General features: G+C 42.9%; 6 protein-coding genes across 6 annotated transcripts; 3 read left to right on the top strand and 3 right to left on the bottom strand.

Moving 5' to 3' along the window:
* Positions 1 to 1,084: 1,084 nt before the first annotated feature.
* CLUP02_07081 (AMP-binding enzyme) lies at positions 1,085 to 4,744 on the top strand (the record flags this gene model as incomplete). The annotated part of the gene is made up of 12 exons (XM_049286078.1): positions 1,085 to 1,360; positions 1,434 to 1,805; positions 1,868 to 2,626; positions 2,682 to 2,967; positions 3,079 to 3,103; positions 3,163 to 3,244; positions 3,324 to 3,444; positions 3,508 to 3,577; positions 3,648 to 3,708; positions 3,766 to 3,831; positions 3,889 to 4,417; positions 4,482 to 4,744. 12 exons carry the CDS (start codon positions 1,085 to 1,087, stop codon positions 4,742 to 4,744), a joined length of 2,910 nt encoding a protein of 969 aa, XP_049143221.1.
* A 131-nt stretch (positions 4,745 to 4,875) lies between these two features.
* On the bottom strand, positions 4,876 to 5,810 carry CLUP02_07080 (2-(S)-hydroxypropyl-CoM dehydrogenase; the record flags this gene model as incomplete). The annotated part of the gene is made up of 2 exons (XM_049286077.1): positions 4,876 to 5,109; positions 5,193 to 5,810. The coding sequence occupies 2 exons, from the start codon at positions 5,808 to 5,810 to the stop codon at positions 4,876 to 4,878; spliced, it is 852 nt and encodes a 283-aa protein (XP_049143220.1).
* An 8,715-nt stretch (positions 5,811 to 14,525) lies between these two features.
* CLUP02_07079 (uncharacterized protein) lies at positions 14,526 to 15,046 on the top strand (the record flags this gene model as incomplete). Its single annotated transcript, XM_049286076.1, has 2 exons — positions 14,526 to 14,824; positions 14,881 to 15,046. The coding sequence occupies 2 exons, from the start codon at positions 14,526 to 14,528 to the stop codon at positions 15,044 to 15,046; spliced, it is 465 nt and encodes a 154-aa protein (XP_049143219.1).
* Positions 15,047 to 15,381: 335 nt separating this feature from the next.
* Positions 15,382 to 17,096, bottom strand: CLUP02_07078 (phenylacetone monooxygenase; the record flags this gene model as incomplete). Its single annotated transcript, XM_049286075.1, has 2 exons — positions 15,382 to 16,846; positions 16,900 to 17,096. 2 exons carry the CDS (start codon positions 17,094 to 17,096, stop codon positions 15,382 to 15,384), a joined length of 1,662 nt encoding a protein of 553 aa, XP_049143218.1.
* A 752-nt stretch (positions 17,097 to 17,848) lies between these two features.
* CLUP02_07077 (metallo-beta-lactamase superfamily protein) lies at positions 17,849 to 19,088 on the bottom strand (the record flags this gene model as incomplete). The annotated part of the gene is made up of 3 exons (XM_049286074.1): positions 17,849 to 18,443; positions 18,514 to 18,654; positions 18,736 to 19,088. The coding sequence occupies 3 exons, from the start codon at positions 19,086 to 19,088 to the stop codon at positions 17,849 to 17,851; spliced, it is 1,089 nt and encodes a 362-aa protein (XP_049143217.1).
* A 643-nt stretch (positions 19,089 to 19,731) lies between these two features.
* CLUP02_07076 (allantoate permease) lies at positions 19,732 to 21,531 on the top strand (the record flags this gene model as incomplete). The annotated part of the gene is made up of 3 exons (XM_049286073.1): positions 19,732 to 19,992; positions 20,070 to 20,356; positions 20,466 to 21,531. 3 exons carry the CDS (start codon positions 19,732 to 19,734, stop codon positions 21,529 to 21,531), a joined length of 1,614 nt encoding a protein of 537 aa, XP_049143216.1.
* Between the last annotated feature and the right edge of the window lie 4,864 nt (positions 21,532 to 26,395).

Genomic DNA, 26,395 nt, shown 5'->3' with positions numbered 1-26,395 from the left:
AGCCCTTCCAGTCTGTCACTCTGGCACAGTCCCCCTTATGTTGATGTCTTTGTAACGAATTTACATCTCTACCAACAGGCAACACTCCTGAATGTCTTGCGAGGCGCTTGCAGGGTGACTGCCATTCTGCTGATAGTACTGCTACATATCAATGGCAATCTCCGCATTGATAACGTTCTGAACTATGCCCGGAACCGGGAAGAGTCCCTGCTACCTGACGCTGGAGCATGCTCGAGAGGCTGTAGGATGCAAAGAACCTCAAGGCGTTTGGCGCCTCAATGCATGGCATTCTTTCTTGCTGAATGTGAAGTCGCTCGTACTGCCTTGGTGAAATAGTCTGCTTGTCAGAATCTATTTGGGTATTGTTAGCCGTCGTGGTGAGCTCTACCGCTGAATCTTCTATCCAACGGACTTTCGAAGCGGCGCTGGTGTGTAACGAGCTGCACACTTTCCTGACAAAGGAAGATTCCCAAGATCCGATTTCAACAACGATCGACTACGATATTGTCTCTCGAAACCGGTAACTGATCCGGATAGAGGTGGGTATAGAAGTCAGTGCCAGTCGATCCCGACGTCGGAGCCGGCTGTTGGCCCGGTGTACTAGGTAGGCTGCGAACTTCATTATTAAAATACAACTACCTAGATCTTGGGGCTAGATCTCATGCCTCCACGTGGCCAGCAAGATCGCAATGTCGGAAAGTAGCCAGGACAGCCAGTATTGTTGGCTCAATTCCAGCGTGCATGAGCTGGGTGAACCGTGCCTGTTTGCCTGGAGCCGAGCCTACTCTAGTGGGGCTATTGGAAAGGATGGGCTCCCGAGCCAAGTACTGTTTACCAACCCCGAGACGGCCCGCGGGGGTACTGCGTGTCGTGGGGTTATCGGCAATCCCAATTGGGATTAGCAGAGAGTCGAACCTCGCGGTCAATTGCCAATTTCCATGTCAGAGACAGCTCTCACCGGATAAACGACTGCTTATTAATAAATGAAAGGATTCTCAGAACTCGAGCCTTTCGTGATTCAGTTTGGTGGCTCTCGGTGGTTAAGTGAATCGGTTCAGAAACGCCCAAGAAGCCCGCCGCCACAATGTTGTTCGTCCCTGACCAATCTCTTCCCCAACTCCCAAGCATTCCCGACACAGTGCCCCTCTGCGATTTCATGTTTGATGAGCAGTATGGACGGCACCCCGTTGCGACATCTCTTGATCCCTATACTTGTGGACTGAGTGGTAGCAGTATCTCGGCCCAGGAACAGAAAGGTCGTGTTGAGGCCCTTGCGAGATCATTGGCTCAGGAATTCGGATGGAGTGTCAATCAGGGCAGTGAGTTCGACAAGGTGGTCGGCATATTTGCTCTCAACACTGTAAGTTCTATGATGATTGGAAATTCAAGATTTCTAAAGATGACGCGCGTACTGACGTTCTTCTGCAAAACAGGTGGACATAATGGGATTATCCTGGGCCGTCCATCGCTTGAATGGCATCTCTTCCCCTGCAAACGCGATGTACAATGCAGAAGAGCTCACACATCAACTCGTGACATCAAAGTGCAAAGCGCTCTTCACCGTTCAGTCTCTTCTGCCCGTCGCACTGAAAGCTGCTAAAGCTGCCGGTATTCCAGAGTGCTGCATCTACCTCTGCGACATGCCTGGCCAGCAGGAGGCGAAGTTCGAACAGTACGAAACGGTCGCTGAGCTTATTCTTCGAGGCCAAACTTTGCCACAACTTGAGCCAATCAAGTGGAATCGTGGTCAAGGACAAAGACAGACAGCATTTCTCTGCTACTCCAGTGGTACCTCTGGTCTACCGGTGAGTGATGCCTCCAAAGATCTGTCTCCTTGTTGAACTTGCGTACTGATGCTACTTAACAGAAAGCGGTCATGATCTCACACAAAAATGTCATTGCCAACATTATCCAATTGTCACTTTTTGATCAAGCAGACCGAGACGCCATTGCTCCGGCGTATCGCGACATTGGACTTGGCCTTCTACCTCAATCCCACATCTACAGCCTGATCATTATATGTCACGCCTCAACATATAGGGGCGACTCGGTAATCGTGCTACCAAAGTTCGACTTGAACACATACCTCCGCACAATAGAGTATTTCAAAATTAACACCCTCTATCTCGTTCCGCCGTTGGTTATCGCAATGATCAACAATCTTGAAACACTAAAGAAATACGATCTTTCCTCCGTCAAGCGGGTGTGGGTCGGGGCGGCACCGTTAGGGCTGGAGGCAACTAATGCATTGCTCTCCGCGTATCCCTCCTGGAAGATAACTCTCGGATATGGCATGACAGAAACATGCGTCGTTGTCACTTCCGGTACGCCTAGGGACATTGTCGTTGGCAGTTCCGGCCTGATTTTGCCAGGCTTTGAGATCATGCTCGTTGACCCGGACGGCAAGCGGGTGGACACATACAACGAGCCGGGCGAGGTGTGGGTGAAATCGCCAAGTGTTGTGCTCGGCTACCTGAATAACGAGTCTGCAAATCGCGACACTTTCGTTCACACGGAGAATGGTCGCTTCATCAAGACAGGAGACGTCGGGGAAATGCGGAAGGCACCCAGCGGAAAGGAGCACCTCTGGATCGTGGACCGAATCAAAGAACTCATCAAAGTCAAGGTACGAGCTTCGAACATTCAATCAGTATTTGCGGTCACTGACTAAAGCCATCTAGGGTCATCAAGTTGCTCCGGCTGAACTAGAGGCGTGCCTATTGGGCCATTCAAGCGTGGCGGATTGTGCCGTCATTTCTGTGCCGGATGATCGTGCCGGCGAAGTCCCAAAGGCTTACATTGTCAAGTCGGGGCCATGTTCCGAGAAGGGTATCCAGGAGTACGTGCAGGCCAGGAAAGCTCCCCACAAATGGATCAAGGGAGGCATCGAGTTTGTGGATGCGATTCCCAAGTCTCCTTCGGGCAAGATACTAAGACGGTTGTTGAGAGACCGTGAGAAGCAGCGGCGTGCAGCAAAGCTATGAGTGAACCAAAGGGTCAGGTTTGTTTGGGAGACATCTTGCTGAGGGTTTCAGATTAGATGACAAGTTTCGTTAGTGTCGGAACCGTGATGAATAGAGTACCTTCGAGACATCAGGAACGTGTGAACTTCTCATCCTCATTCCAATTTCTCTCGTTTTCACTCACTAGCCTGCTGCTTAGGCACTTGGTGACCAAAGGTAGTCTGTCGGCAAACTTCGGCTATGCCTATATGAGTAAGCCGGTCACAGCGTTGGTGGTCTGGGTGGAGAGGAACCCAGATGAACCCTGCCAGAGTGCAAACATGTCATACTCAAATACTTAATTCGACATCATCGTTGCAGAACAATCTCAAGTATCGAATCACGGCATTAGCTTTCGATATTCACTACAAGCAAGCCCATAGCCATGCAGATTCCCGCGACTATGTTTGCTTGGAGAAAGCACAAGGGCAATCCAAATCCTGTGCGTGTACTGGAAACACTAGATCTAGACCTCAGAGCTAATGATTTGAATGTGCAAAATTAGGTTTTGGAAGAGGTACCCGTACCCATGCCCTCGCCGACGGGCGTATTGTGCAAGATGCTCGCCTCCGGGGGTAAGCTCATAACAATTGGATAGCTGTTGATCATGGTGACTCACTCCATAACAACCATAGTCTGTCGTAGTGACCACTCGCTTCTCACCATCGAAAAGCAGCCCGGCTGGTTTCAGGATAAATTCATTCTTGTAAGACGGTCCAAGTCACTTGTCGTCTAATTCTACGTCTTTCTAATTTCATACCAGGGCCACGAGGGGTGCGGTCAAATCATCAAGCTTGGAGATCAGGTTCTTGACTCAGAATTCAAAGTGGTAAGCATCAATGAAGGTTTTTCACAATCATTGCATCCCAATACTTAATATGGGCAGGGCGACATTGTGGCTTTGAACGCTGTTCCAGGATGTGGCGCTTCCCACTGCGATGAATGTTCGCGGGACTTAGCTCAGATATGCGAAGTTGGCCATCATTCCGGCATCGGTCAGGATGGATTCTATGCTCCGTACGCGGCTATCGATGTCCGTGGACTTGCACATGTTCCTCAAGGAGTCTCACCCGCTGAGGCTGCGGTGGCCACTGACGCCGTTACCACCGCTTACCACGCTGTTCATCGAAGAGGCGAAGTCAAAGCAGATGAGACCGTTTTTCTATTCGGCCTGAGAGGCCTGGGATTCAATGCTCTTCAAATTGTCCTGAACATTGGGGCAAGAGTCATTGTCTCTGATATCAGAGAAAGTCTGCTCGAAGAGGCTGCCGCCATTGGGGTCCCTCGGGCAGACTTGGTTCCGCCAGGGAAGAAGGTTCAAGAATTTGTCATTGAACAAGGATTGACCGGTAAAATCGACACCGTCCTCGATTTTGTCGGCACTCATCAGACCTTTGAGGATGCTCAGCAGATAGGTAAGAAAAACCACATCTTAACGATTCACCTAACTCGGGAAATCTGTCTCACACGAAGCTTTAGTTCGTCGAGGTGGGAAGCTGCTATGCATTGGTAGTCTCGACACCGAAAACACCATACATATGAAGATTGGAACCAGGAAGCGACTCAGCTACATCTTCTCTTATGGAGGTCAGGTAAAGGACCTGAGGGAAGTTTTGCAACTCATTGCCAAAGGCAACATTAGGCCCAGAGTTGAGACGGCGAAATTGAGTGACTTTCCCGATGTCTTGGAACGCTTGGAAAGAGGGGAAATCAAAGCCAGAGTTGCTTTGATGCACGAATGATCCACCACACGAATTGCATCTTTCAACTCTTGGGAGTTGAGTCAAACATTGATACCTTATGATTTCCCCAAGACTTCAGTAATTCCATTTGATTTTTGAAGTCCATTCAAGTATTGAGAAGTCCACATTTACTAGCCGTTCACACTAGCAGCCTTGGTCATCCCAATTCCAACAGCTGCAGTAGTGCCGGCGTCGACTGGTAGAATCACACCAGTCATCCATCTTGCATGATTACTGGCCAGAAAGACAACCGCACAAGCAGCATCCCAGCCGTTCCCTTCCGTTCCTAGCAGGCTCCTTCCCTTCCTTGCAGCTCTGGCTTCCTCACTCATTCCACCAGCGTACATCATGGGTGTATACAACATCTGTACACCCAATAGAACACGCCGCGTCGTTAGCTTTGTCATGTTCTTGGGTGAGAGTATAAGGTATGAAGATGAAGACTCACCCCGGGGCAGACGCAGTTCACGCGAATTCCATCTTTCGCATGGTGTGCCGCCATTGCTCGCGTCATGTTGACAATTGCGCCTTTGCTCGTCGGATATAAAAGGTGCGGGGTGCCTCCCTTCAGGCCAGCGACGCTGCCCATGTTGACAATTGCACCTTTGCTTTCTCCGTCATTTTTGAGCATAGCTGGGATGGCATACTTCGCCATGAGAACCATGCTGGAAACGTTGACATCGAGACCCGTTGCCCATTGTTTCATGTCCACCTCGACTGCGGTACCTGCGGCTCCAGCAATTCCAACGTTGTTGACTAGAATATCAACCCGACCAAATTTCTCCAATGCCGTTTGAACGATGATTTCGCAATCTGTGGAAGAAGTCACATCCCCTTGAACAGCCAGAGCTTCGCCTCTCCCAGGTTTCGCAGCTACCAAGTCGCAGGTTTTGCGCGCCCATGACAGGTCTCTATCGACGCAAACAACATGACAGCCGTCATCGGCCAGGAGAATAGAAATGGCACGCCCGTTTCCAATGCCATCTCCTGCACACCCAGCTCCAGTGACAATGGCCACCTTGCCTTTGAGGGATCGGGATGGTGGTTCGCTAGGAATTTCTGACATGGCTGTGGTGTATGATGCGTTGTTCGGCAAAGAATTGAGTGACTGTTGGATATAACAAACTATCGCGTGACTCACGATTATACTACATCTACCCAACATCTCATATAAAATAGCTTAACAAGAGTTTGACCTCTAAGTTCCCGTGTAGTATTACGCGACAGTAGCTGGACCGGCAACGCGGATAACTCGTTTGGGGAAACCCGGGCAGCATGATTTCGGCGGGGTTGCACTAGAACAACAAGGACCCATGTAATGACTGCATTAGAGGGTGGGCATGTTGCCGAAAGGTTCACTCAGCTTGACAATGCCCCGTGGGTTGTGGTAATTAGCGGCTACCAGGCGAATGAGCACCAAGCATGGCGCACATTCCAGAACGGCACGCCCTGCCCGGTAATCAGGTATTGTTCGCTGAGCCGCTGGCAGGAGACCTAGTGCATTGCCGGTTTTACCCAAAGCCGAATCTCAGCATGACGGGACCCTAATCAGCAAACATGAGGCGCATGGTTGGTCTTATTTCCCCGCAGAACCTCGGCACGCTGTCCTTATTATGAGGCTAAATTAGTCTTGAGGCTCATTGCCCCTCCTCATCATTACTAATTGCGTTGGCTTTACCGAACCTCGGCCTATGCTCTGCTTTTGAGAACCTAGTCGCTCGCGATCAGACATAGAGAACTTGGAGGGAACAACTCAATTAGCCATTTTCGATTCAAACAACATCGGGTACCTCTTTTGAAGCCTCTCACGGACAGACGCAAGAAAGTATGTGTGACTTTTCGAGATACGGCGGCCCCAGCGAAGAGTGGCTAGCGGTGGAAGCTGGTCTTCCTCCTCCCCAAACCGACCTCTCTCTGTCGGAACGCAAGAATGTTATGAATAAAGTCCGCGATGAGTTGGCAGTGGAAGCCATGAAGCCTATGGCAGACAAAGTCCAAGTACGCGACTGGACAATCCCTATACGTGATGGGGTAATACTCGAAGCCCGAACCTATTGACTTAAGGCGGCGGGTGATAGGCCTCTGCTAGTCTACCTCTATTTCTATGGAGGCGGATTTCTTTTCGGTACCTTGACCTCCGAAGATGCAGCTTGTTCTCGCATTGCTATTAGTACAAATGCGCTTGTTGTTAACATAAACTATCGCTATACGCCTAAATACGTCTACCTAATAGTATGGAATGATGCGGAAGATGCCTTCATCTGGTTGTATGCTAATATTAAGGAGCTCGATGGCGACGCGGCTAAAATTATCGTTAGAGGTATATCGGCTAGTAGATAGTTAATAGCTTTACTTATACTCGCTTAGCACCTTAGAAAGCTATTAATAAGTATACGACATAGGGAAGAAGCTCATAGAGGCTAACTACTATTAGGGTCTAAAAGAGGAATTACTAAAATTTACCCTTCCCTCGAGGTATACTACTAGCGCTTTATATATGCCTAAGCTACTCTTTTATTACTTAGTCCCCCTCTTTATACCCCCCTAAGCTATTTTTTAATTAACGAGGCTTAACTAGTAAGGCTTAATAGGGTGCTCCCTCCCCTAGGCTTCGTCCCGAAGCCTGCTTACGGTTTGCGTACGCTATATTAATCCTTTATTTAAAAAGTCCTTAAATATACGGTACGAGGGCGGGTATAAGTAGTACCCGTTAGCCTAAGTATAGACCCCTTATTCTAAATAATAACTTTATAATTTTATACCTAGGTCGCTCTTACTTATAAGCCATCCTTACGACCGCCGGTACTTAGGCAGTCGTCGCCCTATTTTTATTTACTAATATTAACCCCCTTTTAAGCTATTATAATTCCAAATTCTTTTTCTTTTTTTTTTTATTTATAGTTATCCTTTTTATATATAGTCTTTTGTTTTTATTAGCGTCTGCGCTGCTCCCTCGTTACGTAAATATTATAATTAACGAATATCTCTTAGATCCCTATTCTCGTATACTCCCCGTACCTAAGTAAGTCTTTTTTAAAGTCGTTCCGTAGTTATTACTAACTCGTTTTAATATAACTATAGCCCCTAATTGCGGCGTTATTATTATTAATAATAGAACGGTCGTTAGTGCTATGGGTATACTTAGTAGCGGCCGCAATAGCGGTCTACTTAAAAAGCCCGATATCCCCTTTACTTACCCTAACCTCGTACGTATATCGCTATTTATATACTACTTATACTAACTATTATAGACTTTTATTAAAAAGAAGAAAAAGGCGAACGCTAAGAAGATCGGGGTTAGCTAGGTACGCCCGCTCCCTTACCCTACTTACGTTATATATAAGGCGCTCGATTTAAAAGCTGAGTATTATAATTAGTTAAGTTAGTAATTTATAACCCCTAGTTCGCTCTTTTATTTAACACTTCTCTAAGATTTAGCGTGCGTTATATTAAGTATACCGTATAGAACTATTTTTATAAAGATACGGTAAGCGCTTAGCGCTATTACTACTTTATCGCTTTTCTTAAGTATTATATTAATAGCGTTTTAGGTCCTTAAGTCCGCGGAATTTGCAGTACGAACCCTTTAGAGTACTATACTTATTTTTAACGGCGACGTTTATAATTCGGAGGTTTATTACTCTATTATCGCTCTATTATTATTATTACTCAGGTTGCTAATATTACTTTATAGCTCTAGTAAACTTACTAAATCGTTACTAATAATGCGTAGAGGGTACTTAAGCGCGTTAATAAGGAGGCCTACTTAACTCCCGTTATTAATAGTAATAACGATAAGATAGTTACGAGCTCCTTTTGCGCTACATTTTCGTCCCGCAACGACGCTATAATTACGCTATTTTATACTATTTATAACGAAGTACGCCGCTTTAATAATATTCTAGCTAGTATATAGTCGCCCCGCTTGCGCTCTATGTTCGTAGCTAATTATTTATAAATTCGCTAATAATAAGGAGATTATTTCTTTTATAACGACCCCTAGGATAATAGCTAGGGCGGCCCTTTTATATATAAGGGCGGTCCCTTTATAAATAAGGGCGGTCCTTTTGCGCGTCGTAAGGATTAGGGAAACGGTTAGTAATTAGCGCGTTTATACTACTTAGTTATAGCTACGTAGCCCCTTTTTTTCGTCGTTAGTAACTAGTTCGCTACGTTATTAGGCTCTTTAAGAGCTAGGGCGCGCTACTTAATTAAAACTCGTTCTTTATATATACTAATTAACGCTACGTCTTCGATATGCTTAGCTAGCTCTTATATATCTTCGTCGCTACTATATCCCTTTTACTAGATTAGGTATTATCGCCTCCTTTTTAGCCCTCTGTATTATATAATATTTTTTACTTCGTAAAGTAGCTCCTTATTTATATCCCCGATAGGTAAGGGCTTCTAAGGGGCTTCCTCGCGGTGTTAATACGGCTTAAATAAGGATATATAGAACATATTATATATTTTATACTACGTCGGTACGTTTAGTTAGTAAGCGACCCCCGCCGTTCTAATTATTAATTTAACTTCGAATAGGCCTAGATACTTATTAGCTAACTTCTAGCTAGGACGCTACTTCTTAATGTTCTTTTTTAATAGTAGTACTTAGTTATTTACTTTATACGATATATCTATTTTAGCTTTATTAGCTTATTATTTATACGTCTCGCGTACTTTTTATATAAGGGGTCGTAGAGCTTTTTAGTTAGCTCGTAGTTAGGCCGCACGCTCCTTAGCTAAGATATTTTATATACTATCTCGAGTCCCCGTTAAGATCGATATAAAGTACGTAAGTAGGAACCCGAGTAGGGCCTTAATAAGCGCTTTACGGATTGCTAAGTACTAAGCGTTATTATATATAAACTCGGCTAAGTAAAAACGCTATGCCTAATCCGATTAGTCCTAGGTATAAAAGTAGTAAAGGTATTACTCTAAATATTAGTTCTACCGTTCTATCTAACCGTCCGTTTATAAATAGAACGCGGTACTAAGATACCTCTTTATTATTAAAAAGTAGTAAAAATAAGTTTAAAACTTATTTATAAATAACGACCCCCTATTAGAGACGATCTTTTTAGGTATTCTAAACTTAGTAAAGATCTTTATAAATAGGAGGTCTGCGAATCTTTAGGTTATAAGGGTCGTCCTCGTAGCGATATAGACGCTATACTTCGTTAATCGGTTTATTATAACGAGTACTACGTCGTAGGGGCGCCTCCCGATTAGTATAGTTAATATAAATAAGCTTATAATAAAGTCTAGCGATATTTCTTACTATAGCCTAACCGGGGTAGGTAGGGGGCGTAATAAGCTATACGGCTTATAGTAATAAGGCTTCGTCCGCTAGTATATTATATAAGTATTAATATAACTTTTTATATCCCTACTTACTCTATCTTAGTAATAGTAGCGTTTTAGTAGCGCTATCGTCCGCTTTATATTATAATATCCCGCCGTGGGCATATCGTAATATACTTTAATAACCTCCCTCTTTAGCCCCTTATATAGCGGTACGTAGGCGCGGCCGTTATAGTATAGTAGCCCTTTAGAGTCGTATACCTAGCTCTATCGTTACTTCTTTTTAGCTAAGCGAGGCCGTTAGTTCTTTTTAATTTACTACCTATCCCTTATAAAAGCGTCCTCTTATTAAGCAGCCCGTAGTTAACTTCTTATTAATAACCCCTCCTTACTAAATACTATTTCGGGTATTTTTATTATATTAGAGTCCTATAGAACGAGTAGCTCGCGATTTATAGTTCTAATAATAAGTTTAAGTAGCTCTCTAAGTACTATACTATAACTCTAACGCCCTAGGCTCGTAGCCCCGTTATACCTCTCGAAGTACTCCTTAGAGTTCCCTCGAGCCGGAGCTCCTAACCTCTTTCGCTTACTTTTTTATACTACTACTAGTTCTGCTTTTAGAATACTTATTATCCCTTTTACTTAGGAGCTACTCCCGCGGCTCGTCCTCGTATACCTTATTATTACGACTCTAAGGGGCTCTTATATATTTCTAGCGTTATAGAGGTTTTCTTTTATTTTTAATAATAGCTCCTCCGCTCCGCTATTATTACTACTTTTACTATAGTTAGGTCTTTATAATAGTCTATTTACTAGGTTCTTTATACCTAGCTTAAACCTAATCTCGATATTAAACGCTACGAATTTATCTAGCTAGCGCAGCTATCTCCTATTTAGTCTCTTTTTTATATTTAGGAACTATAAGTTAAAATAATCTATAAATACTACGACTTAATCTCGGTTATAAGCGAGGTAGTATTACTAGTTCCTTAGTACGTTTATAATAGCTAGTAGCTCTACGTCTCTTATACTATAGCGGCTCTCCGTATTTATTAATTTCCTCGACTTATAAGTAATTAGGTGCTAATTGCCCTTAAATAATTACGTAATTACTGAGCCGATAGCTCGAGCCGAAGCGTCTGTTTATAACTATATAGGTAGGGTAGGGTCGAAATGTCGTAATATTAGCGCGTTAGTAAATGCTATTAGTAGCTTCTTAAACGACTCTACGGCTAGTATTAGTAGCTTTAATTATCCCGGTTTTGCCTTCCTTAGTAAGTCTATTAGAGGTGCCGTTATCTTAGCGTAGTTATTAATAAATTTATAGTAGAACCTTATAAATTTAAAGAACGTCTATATATTTTTAACGCTCTTTAAAAGTAGCTAATTCGCTATAGCTTTGGTACGCGCGGGTTCTATTTTTATACCTTCGTTAAATACGATATACCTTAGGAATCCTATATATAATATATAGAACTCGCATTTACTACCGTTTAGATATAAGTTCTATTACCGTAGTCTTTATAATACGCTACGTACGTGCTCTTTATACGCTACGTAGTCGTTACTATATATTAGGATATTATCTAGGTATACGATATAGACGGTATTAACTAGGCCGCTTAGAACGTTATTAATATGCGCTTAGAAAGTCGCGGGCGCGTTAGTTAGCCCGAAAGGTACGACTAGGTACTCGAACTGCCCGTATTTAGTACGAAAAGCCGTCTTTTACTTATCGCCCTCGGTTATATATATACGGTAATACGCGTTTTTAAGGTCTAGCTTCGTAAAGATAGAGGTATTAAATAGTCTATTTAGTATTTTTCTAATTAGCGGTAGCGGCGTTCTGTCTTTTTATATAATCTTATTAATCGCTCTATAGTCGACGCAAAGTCGTAGCTCTCTTCCTTTTTTAAGTATAAAGAGGATAGGTGCTCCTACTAGGCTTATAGAGGGGCGTATCTAGCCCCTAGCCTCTGCTTTTATTAAATAGTCGCATAGGATCTCGAGCTTATAGTTTAATAGCGGGTAAATAGGTCCTTAGGGAATAGGCGCCGCGTTATTTAGCTCGATACGGTAGTCGTACGGTGCTTTATTTAGTAACGAGATAGCCTTTTTTTTTAAAAATAAGTCGTTAAAGTCCTAGTAACGTAGCTTCTAGTCCTTGGCTACGCTCGCTAGTACTACGTCGCTATCTATAACTAGGTTAATTACGATATATACGAGTATTACTAAAACTAAGTCGTCTAGTAGCCCCTTTTTTAGGGCATCTAAGCGGATATATTATTTATAGATTAGATACTACTACTTTTTTTATTTTTAACTAATTAGCGGGTCGATATCCTCTAGCTAGGGGAAACCGAGGATAAGCGTAGGTACTATAATATTAGCTATTACGAAGCGATATAGCTATGTCTTTATTACGTAGTCACTATTAGTAATTCGAAGCCGTAAATAGTAGCTTCTTAGCGTCTCTATCTATTTGCCCTCGACGTTTACTAGCTATAGTAATAAGTAAATTCGTAAATTAGCGTTAAAGTTATTAAGTAGCCCGATACTAACTACGTTCTTTTTTACTCCCGAATTAATAAGGGCGCTTAGCTTCTCCTATATATAGTTTAGGCATATATAGGTCGGGATATTTAAGCGCTACCCTTATTAATCGCTAGCTACTCTTCTTATTAAAATAGTATTCGAGCTCGTTACTAGTCCGCGCTACTTAGCTAGGGCGAGGTTTAATTAATAACTAGCGGCCTTATGCCCCTTTTAGTTATATTTATAATATATAACGCTCGGGTAACTATTAGCGAGGTGCCCGGTTTTACTATAGTTATAGTACTACTAATACTACTCCCGTAGTTACGGGTAATCCCTTACGATATAGCTAGTCTCTTTATAATTATAATACGTAGTATCCTTATTAAGTAAGTTACGGCGTGTTCTTTATATATTCAACTTATTAGCGCCCCGGTATCTTCCTACTAGCTCGTTTAAGTTTAAGTTAGAATATTACCTAGGGGACGTTCGTAGGCTCCTTACCGATAGTAAGGATTATTCGATACGTCTTACTAATAATACTAGTTATAAGTAAGTCTACGGAAGTTCTATTTATAATACTATTACGAGGCGTAATTCGGGCCGTAGCTTGCTTATTAATATAGAGATCCTCTATTTCTCTATCGGGATATATTCTAATTCTATCTCGAGCTTATTAATGCGGCTAACGAACTCGTCGACTTTCTCTTTTTAGCTTTGCGAGGCGCTATTTAGTTATATACTCGTTATTATTCCTTAGTTAGCGGGATCGGATAGGTTATTTTATAAAAAGGTCTCTAGTTCTTCTTATATAACCTAGTCTATTATAAAACTAGGGGTCCTTTAGTAGTCGAAGATATAATATATCTAGGAGGTTTTTATACCGCTATTTAGGTAGCTAACTATATATACTACTTTATCGCGGTCTGTTTTTATTTATTAAGCTTATAGGTCGAAGCAATAGTAATAGTTAAAGAGGAAGCTCTATAAATCCCATACCGATTTATTAGTATATAATAGGTTAAGGAGGGATAGCGGTCTAAATATAGACGTTCTACTTATAGCGCTTACTTAAATTAAGAGGGAGCTAGTAAATAGGGGCTTAGGTAGTATAAACTCGTTATTTTATTATTACTTAAGCAGCGCTTTAGGTATAGCTTCGTTTATTAAACTATTTTTAGTCTAGGGGTTTACGTTTCCGTTTACATCGAAGCTAATATCCGAGGCTACTATAACTAAGACCGTAGCCCTTAGCGCGGGGGCCGGGCTATCCGAGGAGCTCCGTAGGCGTTCTAAATCTGCTCGTTTTTTATATAGGCGCTCTTTATACGTTATAATAAAGATTTCTTTTTCTAATTATCGTTCTTATTCCTATAGTTCTATTAGCTTATTACTTATTATTCGGTTTAGGTATTAGCGAGTGAGGGTAGGAGGTTCGTTATTTTATTTAAAATTCGTTAATACTCTTAATAATACGGTCCTTTTATATTACTATTACGTTAATAGTTCTATTACGCTTTGTTCTTATATCGTTTACTAGGGAGGAGGCGACTCTAGGGGGTCCGATAGAAAAGAGTCGTCTTTTTTTTATTATTATAGCGCTAACTACGCTCTCTCGCTACGTCTCGTTCTTACTAATATTTTAAGCTTCCGGCCTAGTCCCCTTTATAAATAGAGATTTTAGACTATTAATAAGTATACGATATAGGGAAGAAGCTTATAGAGGCTAACTACTATTAGGGTCTAAAAGAGGAATTACTAAAATCTGCCCTTCCCTCGAGGTATATTACTAGCGCTCTATATATACCTAAGCTGCTCCTTTGTTACTTGGTCCCCCTCTTTATGCCCCCCTAAGCTATCCCTTAACCGACGAGGCCTGACCGGCAAGGCCTGACAAAAGCTCCCCTCGGGGTTGCCCTCTATCGCAGGCCAGGTTCTGATGATCCCTTGTCTGGCGCATGTTGATTGTTACGATGGCTTGTTGAAGAAGATGAAAAATCCGTCGGTCTCATCGTACCCCGAGAACGAAAGCGCCCCAATCTTGCCGCGACCCATGATCGACCTTTTCGTTGGCCTTCTCAAGGTTGAGAACCCAGACCCCAACGACCTGAGACTTAACCCTGGTAACGCAACACCAGACCAGGTGAAAGGATTACCCCCGACGACATTTGGAATTTGCGGCTTGGATGCATTGAGAGATGAGGGTTTGCTATACGCCAAGATGCTTACAGAGGCTGGGTGAGTGGCTCTTACGCTTGGGACCCCGGACAAGTGATCGCTGAAATATAGCACAGTGTTCCCACGGATATTCATGTCTACAAGGGCGTTCCTCACGGATTTAGGCGGTTTGGAGACAAGTTATCAGCGTCGAAACACTGGGACGAGACTACGGACAGTGGGATTACTTGGGCATTGACTAACCCAACGGCCACGGGAGAGTTCAAGATTCATGAACATTAGAAAGGCACCGTTGCTTGAAATAATCTGAAGGACTAGCACTGTTTAAGCTCAAGGCGCGGGGAACTTCAATACATCTAGACGTGAAACAGTTAACAGAAAGCGTATTACCTGTCAGCGCATGTACGTCTTCTGTTGCGATCTAAGAGATTCCACTTTCAACATCTCGAGGTCTTCACTCAGAGGGCTTGATGATTTTGATCAAGGATAAGACACCAGCCTCAGGTCACATAGCACAGCCTCATTGTACAAACGCGTTGGTACTGGTAAAATGATCTCATGTGTTTGATAAATCCTCAAGTAAATGCCACCTCGGCCAACATTCTCTTACAATCAGATCATCCAAGCACAAAATCAGAATAATTCCTGGCCTTCACCTCGTCGCACCGCTTTCTATAGCCAGGTGCAGGCCCATTATACCGTGTCATAGACCTCTTCTGCTTATGAGCGAGGTTCTTGTTGACACCTGTCATCCAAGAGTCCACCTCGTTAGCCAGAAGACCTTCTCCGCATTTCCATACATGATCCGTCCACATGCGGACACCTTCATCTGTAGCCTCAACAGATGTGATGTTATTGTCTCGAGCATACCGGATGAAGTCTGCAACCCACTCTACGGCATACTTGATGCTGCGGGGGATGTTGCCAAACATCTGGTGCGGTCCCATAACCATGAACATGTTAGGGAATCCCTTGACAGTTAAGCCAAGGAAAGTTTGGATGCCCTCGCTCCAAACATCTGTGAGTTGTTTGCCCCCGATACCTTGGAAGTCTACAGCCCGGAACGATCCAGTGATGGCGTCGAACCCTGTTGCGTAGATGATGACATCAAATTCAAAGTCTTCCTCGCTCGTCTTGATTCCCTTTTCCGTGATGTGATCGATAGGGGTCTCTGTGATATCAACCAAGCGGACATTCGGTCTGTTGAATGCCTCATAGTAGCCACTTTCAAGCGGGACTCGACGAGTGCCGAAACCGTGATTCTTCGGAATAAGTTTCTCTGCAACTTTGGGGTCGTTGACGCGTTGGCGGATTTTGTTTGCGTGGAAATCACTGTACAGTTTGTTCGCTTCGCGGTTGGTATAAATGTCGCCTGAGATGCCGAGCACCTTTGCAAACCCAGGCTGTGCATAAAGTTCCTCCCAATGGTCCAGGCGCTCTTTTTCTTCCATGTCAAAGACACTTCTTGTGTCACCGACATGTATGAAACACGAGTAAGAGTCCAAGCACTGACGGAAGATCTCAGGATACCGTCTCCGAATATCGGCCATCTCCTTTGGACTAATCTTTGTATTCCGCAGTGGTGCAGTCCAATTGGGCGTCCTCTGGAATACAGTCAAAGAGCCAACTGTCTTGACAATTTCCTGGATCGTCTGGATGGCAGTTGCGCCTGTGCCGATGATGGCCACGCGCTTGCCGTCAAGACTGGCGCCGTCTCCAGGCCAGCGGGCCGTGTGCCATGCTTCTCCCTTGTAGTTGTGAACTCCGGCAATATTTGGCAGAGTGGGTTCGTTGAGAATACCCATCGCTGTCACCAGGTAACGGCATGTGTAAGTGGCACCGTTTCCATCGGTCAAAAGCCAAGACCTTGTGTCTTCCTGGAAGCGAGCTGACCGGATACGCGTGTTGAATTGCATGTCCTTTTTCAGGTCGAACTTCTTGGTGAGGTACTGGATGTAGCGTAGAGTTTCCGTCTGAGGCGAGAAATGCTCAGTCCAATCCCACTCGTCCAACACTTCTTGAGAGAAGGAAAATATGTAGGAATAGCTCTCAGAATCAAATCGAGCTCCAGGATATCGGTTCCTACAGTTAAGTCAGCTCAATTTTCACATATCGTTACTGCAAAGTGGCCATACCAGAACCAAGTGCCTCCTTCAGCAGAACCGGCTTCAAGGACTTTTACTCTCAACCCCAGTTCCCGCACTCGATAAAGTGAAAAGATTCCGCTGAGGCCGCCACCAACTATCAAGACATCGTAATCGAGGTCTTGATTAGCAGATTGGAAGCTTGATGGCGATGTGCCATTGGGCTTCGATTCGGACCCCTGTGCCATGGTTGGTGTAATGCTTTGTGCGAAGTCCTGGCTTGACTTGAACTCTGACGCGCGTCTGTGTTCACGACAGTTCCGAATCTGGGCTTGAAGTACTATCGATATAAGAGTATGACTCGATGCTCTGTGGTCTTTTGTGGATTAGGGTGTTTGCACAATTATAATGAACAGTGAGCAACGCAGTTGGTCTAGAGAGATCTGAGGCTTGGAATTGGGTGGAGACGGAAGAGGGGATTCGCGGGGATGCCGGCGGTAGAATGTCACCCAACCTTACCGCGGAAGACAAACAAACTTCGGCTCGGCGCGCTCGGTGGGTTCGGCTACCCCAATCAGGAAAGTGCCGAAATGCTCCAGTTGTAATACCGCAATGCAGCCCTCAGGTGAATTGCCAACCATAGTTAAAGGGGCTAGCAGGCGACTCGGAATATTCAGACCATGTAAATACTGCCTCCCCCGTTCTTCAGCCGCTACGGTACTGATTACGGCACAAAATGAAGTTGCCGAAGAGGTTTCTCTGCAGCGAGCTGTCGTCAAGTGACTAAACTTTCGGTGTCTACTGAGTACTTAGTGTTCACTGACACAAATGGGATGTGAGGATTCACATGACTTTGGGACACCAAGTCGCGGATTAATAGAGTGCTGGAGCCAAGCGAAAGTTAAATAAACGTTGACTCTGCAGGTGCCTTAGTAAGTTTTCAGGACACTCTGGTGGGTAACTGCAGGACGATGCGTATTCTATAAATTAGGCCCGATAACTACAGCAGCCCCTTCGAGTCCCAGTACGACTCTAGGTCGCGAAAGAAAGACCATTTGACTTTCTCCCCCCAGCCGTTTGATTTCCAGTCGTTAAGGTCACTTGGAAAATGAGGCACACCGTCTCTGACTGTCGAGTCATGTGCTATAATGACAAAGATGTTCTCGTCACAATCCAATTCTTGGAGACATCCCACGGTCCTTCCCACCATAGGAAGGTCCAAACCAAACGTTGCATCGAAGAGCGTATCTGTGGAGGCTCTGCCCCGAGACTGCTGGAGCTCGTCCCAAGTGCTGCCAGGACAAAGTGCGGTGTCTTCGTGTGGCCGGCAAGGATGTGGAGAGATTGACGCGGGAACGGGCAGATGCTTCGAAGGTCGGAATATTCCTGCGTAGTGACAGACATCACCTCCAAGAAGAATGAATGTGTCCGGACTTTGTGTTGTCCGGGCTAGTCCGCAAAGATGGCCCACGGCATGGCCTGGGCTGTCTAACAGGTAGAACGAGCCGTCTCCAAAGTAGTCGAATGCCGGAAACCGCCCGATGCGAATGGTCTGAGGCCCTTCTTCGAATGAGATTTCTCTCAAGTTCCGGCCACTTGAATGCGTAAGTTTCGATTTGTTACAAGTTCTGATTGATCGTATCTAGGGGTGCTTCAACAACTTACACATAGTCCTTCTCGAGTATAGGAGATTCGGGATTTGCAGGTGCGCCCGGAAGCATCACCGTCTTGAACCCTGGCCCAACAATCAAGTCGGTTGTTTTCGGGAATGTAGATGGGTCGCCAATATGATCCCAATGCCAGTGGCTACACAGTAGGTTAGAGAACTGTAGTAAACCTCATGTAAAGAATGTTTTGAAGGAGAAACAAGACTTTTTCTCTACGTACCTCCAGATTACTGCTTCGACATCCTCCGTAGCAACACCACTTTCTTCCAAAATGTCCGCCACATTTTTCTTCACCTGTATGTCGTAATTTGTTGTTGGCAAGTAACTGGTTATCGAAGGCGCATAGTTGTTGTAATCTTTCTTGATCCCTAGATCCCACACAAGCTTCCGACCTGAAGGATGCTCCAGAAGGAAGCAGAGAGAAGGAGACGTCTTGAAAGTTTCCAGGCCCGGAACATCTGGAGCCATGAAACGCTTGAGGATAGCCGGCCCAAAGTTGACAGGGTTGATCATCTTGACAACCACCGTCTCCCTCCCTCCTGGCAACGTAACAACAGGAGCTTTCAGTGACATGTTGACGCTTCGCTTGTGGATTTACGGGTTTGGAATGTGAGGTGCTGTTAGAATACTAGTCAATGGCAAGCCAACTTTGTCTGACTTCAAGCAGGTCTCGAGTACCTATGCAATTGTTTGTTCGGGTTGTTTGCTTCGGTCATGAGAAAGAAAGCCGTCAACAAGGGGCTTGATAGGAACCACTGAAAGATCTGCCGGCCCCTCAGTAGCGCCGAGCTATGGCCTTGCGGGGGAGAATTTCCAACTTGTTTACGGGCGCTTTCGGCGGTCGGTTACCCCTAAGCGGTGTAGTTGTTCCCCAACATCGCAAGGTTTCTTGTGGCCGGTAACCCGTATTGAATTACCGAGATGCCGTGTCAGTGAGACAGCCACCCAACCCACTGAGTGCCACGCTGTGATCCAGACCCCCGGGATTAGGGGCCACGTTCTCGATGCAGGCCGACTGATCCTCCCCCAGTCAACTACTCCTGCCTGCATTGCAGTCTGTCAATGGAGAAGTCTCGTTAGCTCGCGGTTCCCCGGATTACAGGTCGCGCTAAGGCAGACCTGCTTCTTTTATAACATTGCCTTGGTTTCCCTCGTACGATGTTGCCATCTGTTCGGGATCCTACAAGGTGACATCCGATCTCAAGTTTCAGCAAACATGTCTGATCCCGCCAAGTCTGCAGAGAGTGTTCAGCAAGTGGAGCGCCCTGAAGGTGTTGCAGAGATGAAGACGAGCGCCGCTGTTGACACAGTCCACAATGACGAGGCACTCAAGGTGCTCGAAGGCTACACCGGCGACTATGAATGGACAGAGAAAGAAGAGAAGAAACTCAGAAGAAAGATAGACTGGAGATTGATGCCAGTGCTATGCATGACATACGGTCTCCAGTATTATGACAAGGCCATGCTTTCGCAGGCGGTAAGTAAAGACTCGTGCATGTCCAGTTAGGTCCTCGACCTCATGTCCCATCGTGCCGCTAATTTGCTGTTACACAGGCTCTCTTCGGATTGCGAACCGACTTGGACCTGACGGTCGGTGATCGATATTCGATGTCGGCCGCAATTTTTTACCTTGGTTTCCTTGTCGGTGCCTATCCGACTATGATTTTGGCCCAAAGATTTCCAATTGAGCGAGTCGCCTCGGTTATTGTCACTCTTTGGGGTCTCACCTTGATCCTTACGACTGTATGCAGAAACTATCGCGACCTTTACGCTCAGCGGTTCTGCCTCGGACTACTGGAGAGCGGCATCAGCCCAATGTTTATGCTCATTGTTGGAAGTTGGTATAAGAAGAACTAGCAAGCCATGCGAATGGGGTACGTCAATCCCCTACGATGTATATGTCTAAGAGGTTCGAGGAGAGCTTGAGAGTATACTAACATTCATACACAGTATTTGGTACAGCTGCACGGGCTATGTTTCGATTTTCTCTCCACTGATCAACTACGGTTTCGGCAAGCTCAACGGCGGAGTCTCTTCGTGGAGATATATGTTCTACTTTGCCGGGTCGCTGACGATTGTCTGGGGTCTTCTCCTGTACTTTGTCCTCCCTCCCGACCCCATTCGCGCAAAGGGCTTCAACGACAGAGAAAGATATATCTTGGTTGCCCGGTTGCGAAGCAATAACTCGGGCGTGCGCAACACTCATTACAAGATGGAGCAGGTCGGCGAGCTCGGTCTTGACATCAAGTTTTGGTTGGTTTTCGCCATTGCATTCCTCTGCATGATTGCAAATGGACCCATCTCGACATTTGTTCCCATCATCATCAACGGGTTTGGATTCAGCACTCTCAATTCCCTCTTGCTTACTATGCCGGCGGGTGCATATGGAGGCACTGTACAACTCCTCATGCCTTACCTGGCATACAAGTTCAAGAACTGCCGCACTTGGATTGTGTTTGGTGCTCAGATGGGAACCACTCTCGCTGCCCTGTTGTTGTGGCTATTGCCGCGGTCAGCCAAAGGTGCTCTTCTCTTTGCTGCCTACATTTTGCCGTCAGTTGGAGGAGGATATGCCGTTCTTATGGGCCTGCAGATCGCCAACACTTCGGGCTACACCAAAAGGTCAATTGCTTCGTCCGGCCTTTATATTGGGTACTGCCTTGGTATGTCAAATCTGTCTTCGGCTGCCCGGACTACAACTTCACGATGGCTAATTCTGCGAGCAGGTAACTTTGTCGGACCCTTGGTCTTTCGGAAGGAAGATGCGCCCAATTATGCTCCTGGCTTCATCGTTGTTGTGATTACGTCTTTGGCTGCAGGAGTTCTCGGTCTTGTCTATCGATTTGTCTGCATTTGGTACAACAAGAAGCGTGACAAGGCAGGCATCATGGAGGGCTTTGACCATGCCTACGAGGACGATCTCACCGACATGAAGGTACGTTTACTTCGTGGCTCTCGAAAGAGTTCAAGTATGCTGATCAAGTGGCAGAACCCCCAGTTCAGATATATCCTCTAGGTGGATATCGCGTCGGTTCTGCATTTTTCCCACGGAGAGTTTGACTATTGCTTTTTGCTGCCTGTGTTGCTTTGATGTGATGCTCTTTGTAATGGAGGAACGGAACGTAGTCAATTCAGAATGGTTTAGTTACACCTGAATATTACCGAGTTCCCCAATACACCATCCGCTCTTTCAAGAGCTATGCAAGTTCATATTCGGCCATGTAAAATGCCATTTACAGAAGTAGACCTTGAAATCGTGATTTCGAAAGACCTAGTGTCGGATTGGAAGTCTAATTCGACCGCGGCATACAGCCGACTGCGCAGGGGCCAATTGGGGGCCCTATTTACGATTATCGTAGCTAGCCTAACCTACGATTAGAACCTCCTTTTTATACCTACTACGCAAATATTTATATAATTCAATTAATCTCTTCGTTAACTACGGTTCGAACTAACTACTTTATAATAGGGATACTAATACTAATTAGTAATTAAATTCTATTATTATAGATCGGTAAGGTATCTTATTATATAGAAGAGACGACCTCTTAATACCGCACGGGATAGGAGATTTATACTAATTAACTTTATAAAAGTAAACGAAAAAGGAGGCGATTCTCGAATACTATACGGAATTAAGTAATTATAGCCCTTTATTACCTACGAGAGGTCGACGTTTACTATATTAAACTACGTTAATTAATAGAACCGCTTAAATAACTAGCCTTTTACCGTCGCCCCGAGTAGCTTTTTTACTAAACGACTTTTCCGTAGCCGGCCCGCGATTAAAAATTAACTAAGTAATAAAAGGGACTACTAATAAGCAATAATTACCTAACTATAATTAAGCTACGAAAAAGACTACTTAAAAGATATAAAATAGGGTACTAAGAGGCCGTAAAAAATAAGATCTCTAAAGTATTTAACCTTACTGCGTATAAGTAATAAGTAGGTATTTTTAGTAATTTCTTTAAAATATACGATCTTACGAAAAAGAGGGCTTAACTTCGTTAACTATACTTAATAACTTATACGGTTCTTAATAGCTTATATAACTCTTTTACGAGCTACCCGGCGTTTACTTTTAACTATTCTTATAGAATACTGCCCTAGAAGAGGTAGGTTAAAAAAAGAAGCTATTTAGAGATTATAAAGAGTACGAGGCTTAGGAGGCTAGAAGTGTACGGGATAGCGGAAATTAGTAACTAGTAAAGATCCTAAGACTAATTACTATATTTATTTATAGTAATATAAACGTCTACTACTACTATTATAAAAAGGAACTGCTAAAACCTACCCTTTTATACTAGATAAAAAGGAGGATCTTAGTAAGTATAATAGCTAGCGATTTAAAAAGGTAGTAGTAATTATTAGAAATAGTAAAAACGAGAGTAATAGCGAGACGGCGAGAGGAAGCGGGAATCTCTTAGACTTTAATAAATTCGTTAAGTAGTAAAAGCACGGATTTGCTATAACTAGCGCGCGGATTAGATATATCCTTATTAAAATTAAATACGCTAGCGATTACTAATATAAGTATAAGCTAGAGCACGCCCCTTAGCGAGTTAGGGTAAAAAAGAAGAGGACGAAACCCGATCCTAAATAGAATCCTAATCCTTTATAAGTAGGTAAATATTAACCCGGACTATTAGGGGACGTAGATATATAGAATCGTAGATTAGCCTAACGGCGAGTAAATAGACGTAGTATTAATCTATTTAACTAAGGTTTATAAGAAAAAGGGGCTATAGGGGTAACCCCTATTTTACGAGATCGTAGACGACTTTAGCTATTAGCTAGATAAATAGTTCGCGAGCGTAAGCTTAGGAATCGTAAAAATAGTTAATAAATTCCTTTATGGGCAAGGGGTATTACTAGCGTAATTATAATCGTAAGAGCTATATAAAATACTAATAGCAATAATTATAAAGGAGGAATTCGTGCTATAGAACTAGGTATAGGTCGATAGAGCGTATAATCGCTTTAATAAATTTAAAAAAAGGGTAAACGACCTAGATTTCCTCTCTATAATTACTAACGGAAATTTATCGTTATAAAAGGATATACCGGGGTAAAATATAGTAATAAAAGTACGATAATCGATAATTCTGCCTATTTCGATTTATAACTCGTTACTATTACTAATACGAAATTCGGCGCCGATCGGCTAATAAAAAAAGAAATAAACGACCTAAAGTTATTAATAATACGTAGTAACGCAGGGTTCGTATATAAATACTAAAAATCTAGCGGCAAATACGAGGTAATTTATAAACCTTAAAAAGATCTTCTTAAAAGAGAAATTATACTCTAGGGGGAAGTATAAGGTCTTATAAAAAACCCTAACGATATTTTATGATTATTATAAAAAAGTCGGAATTAGAGAACATTAGTACTATTTAGTAATTAATATCGTACTTATAAACAAAGCCTCTAATTACTATTATAAAGCGGTGCGTAATCTCGATTAAAACGACTTTTTTAATATAATTAACGTAATTTAAAGCCGCTTCGAGACCTACGATAAGAACCTAGAGCTCCTATCTAAGCTACGAGCGATTTTTTTTATATTTATAACTAGGATAATAGAGGGCAAATCGCGAGTAGAGATCTTTAAAGAGCTTATCGATCGAATTAATAAGCTAGTAAAAACCTAGCTAAATAAGGGGATAAACGAGTAAAAAGTCGGATATCTTTATACCGTAGTCTAGCGTATATTAGAAATAAAAATCACCCTATACTAGGTACCTAAAGACTATAAGACGCTCTGCTCGAGGCTAAGATCTAGTTTTAATATTAAAATAAAAATACCGCGCTAAACTTATTTCTAAGCGTACAATAGCCCTTATTAATAATATTAAGTCGATCGAACGTATAATAAGAAGGGAAAAGAGGCTAGATATAGTAATCGTTAATAAGGAGGCCTAGATTCGTTAAATAAGTAGAGATTTAACTTATGGGTAGGGTAATAGAAAAGGCAATACTATATTTATAAAAAAGATAGATATTAGTTAAGTAACTACTCCGAGGAAGAGCGTACTAAATTATATAAATAGTATAAAAAGTCGAGGGTAGTAGATAGTAAAACTAGCCCTCGTCGGTTTAACTAATTCCTTATTATATATAAGGGAAGATCCGGGGGCACGGAACCTAGCGATAGTAATTAAAATAGTAGCTTAAAGTATATACCCCTTATAAAAAATTCGGAAGATAAGGAAGATCTTACCCCCTATACTAACGAATTAGATTACGACGAAATCGACGATATTAACTACTCTTTTTTTACCCCGTTAGTTTCTAGAGGATATATAAGGCTAAACGAATAGAGGGTAGCAAAAGCTCTTAATAAGTAGGCTTTTATTTATTAATAGTAAGGGAAGGTCCCTTAAATAACGGATACAGAGGCGGCTAAAAGGGCGAATCTAATAGGGCCGAAGCCTATTATTTTAATAATTAAGGAGAAGACGCTATCTCTCTTAATATTTAAAAAAAAGGAACATAGTACTAAGCATATTTAGGGGTAGCTAGAGGGGTCCTTTTTATATTACTTAGATCCCTTAAATACTAAGCTCGTATAAGTATTCTATACGAGTAAAAGGTATAGCCTAGACGATTTCTATAGGATTATCCTAAATATTAGGGTATCGTAATAGTTAACTAAAAGAAAAGGGCAATTCTAAGCGCTATAAAAGATCGCACTAATAACGCTTAATACGTTAATAATAAGTATTATAAGGATTAGTTTCGGCCTAGGTAAGGAAATCGTCGCCCTAGGTATAATAAAAGTAGAGATATACTTCGGAACGATAACTTTCTATATTTTACCCGTTAATACCCCATTTCTCCTATATCTAAAAGATATAAATCGACTAGGTATTATATTCGATAATACGAGGAATAGAATTTTTAGTAATAAGTATTTTAAAATAGTCGAACGATAATAGGGGCATGCGTTTATAAAGCTTACTAATAATACGAAGTTAATTAATTACTTAACGGAAAGTGAGCTTAGAAAACTATACCGGAGATTTAGGTACCCGTTAGTTACGAAGCTATATAACTTCCTAAAGTAATTAGGTAATAATAATATCGAAATAGGGGCGCTAGAGTAGTTAACGAAAGTATATTACTAATACTAAATAAATACGCAAAGCCTATGCAGATTTAAGTTTAAATTACGTAATAAGCTTAACTTTAACTAGGAAATAGTCGTCGATATTTTCTACTTAAATAGTCGGCTAGTACTATATATAATTAACGTAGCTATATCTTTCTAAGTAGGGCAATTCCTCCGGGATTTATAAGTAAAAATAGTATGGGTAGCCTTGCGAAAAAGCTAAATTAATATATATTAAGGACCGCTAGACGGTATTAGAACCGACGCTAGTACTAGCTTTAAGTTAGTAAAATTTAGGGATAATACGACGGCCTACGGTATATAGCTAAAAGTCGTACCCGTTAAAGCGTACTATAATATTAGAAAGGTAAAAAGGGCATATTAGTAATTAAAAAGGGCGTTTAGAATTATTAAAAAGGAAAATCCGGATTCTACCGACGACGAATACCTTTAGATAGTACTTAAATAGTATAATAATACTATAGGGCCTAACGGACTTATACTAACGCTATTAGTATTTAGAGTATATTTAAGAACGACCTTAGCCTTACTACCGTTACTAAGCATAAGTTAACGAGCCCGAGTAGTTAAAAAAGTAATATAGGTACTGCGCGAAGTAAGTATAAAAAAGTAAGTTAACGAGGTAATTACTATGCGCAATAGGCCTAATATAGGGGATAATTTAAATATGCTACTAAATTCGGATATACGAGTATAGTACGAAATTACTTAATAATAGGCTAGGTTATATAAATTAATTTTT

Source organism: Colletotrichum lupini, chromosome 3, assembly GCF_023278565.1.
Source record: "Colletotrichum lupini chromosome 3, complete sequence".
In the NCBI taxonomy this organism is placed as follows: Eukaryota; Fungi; Ascomycota; class Sordariomycetes; order Glomerellales; family Glomerellaceae; genus Colletotrichum; species Colletotrichum lupini.
The sequence above is the reverse complement of the archived record's forward strand: the minus strand, read 5'-3'. Positions and strand labels throughout refer to the sequence as shown.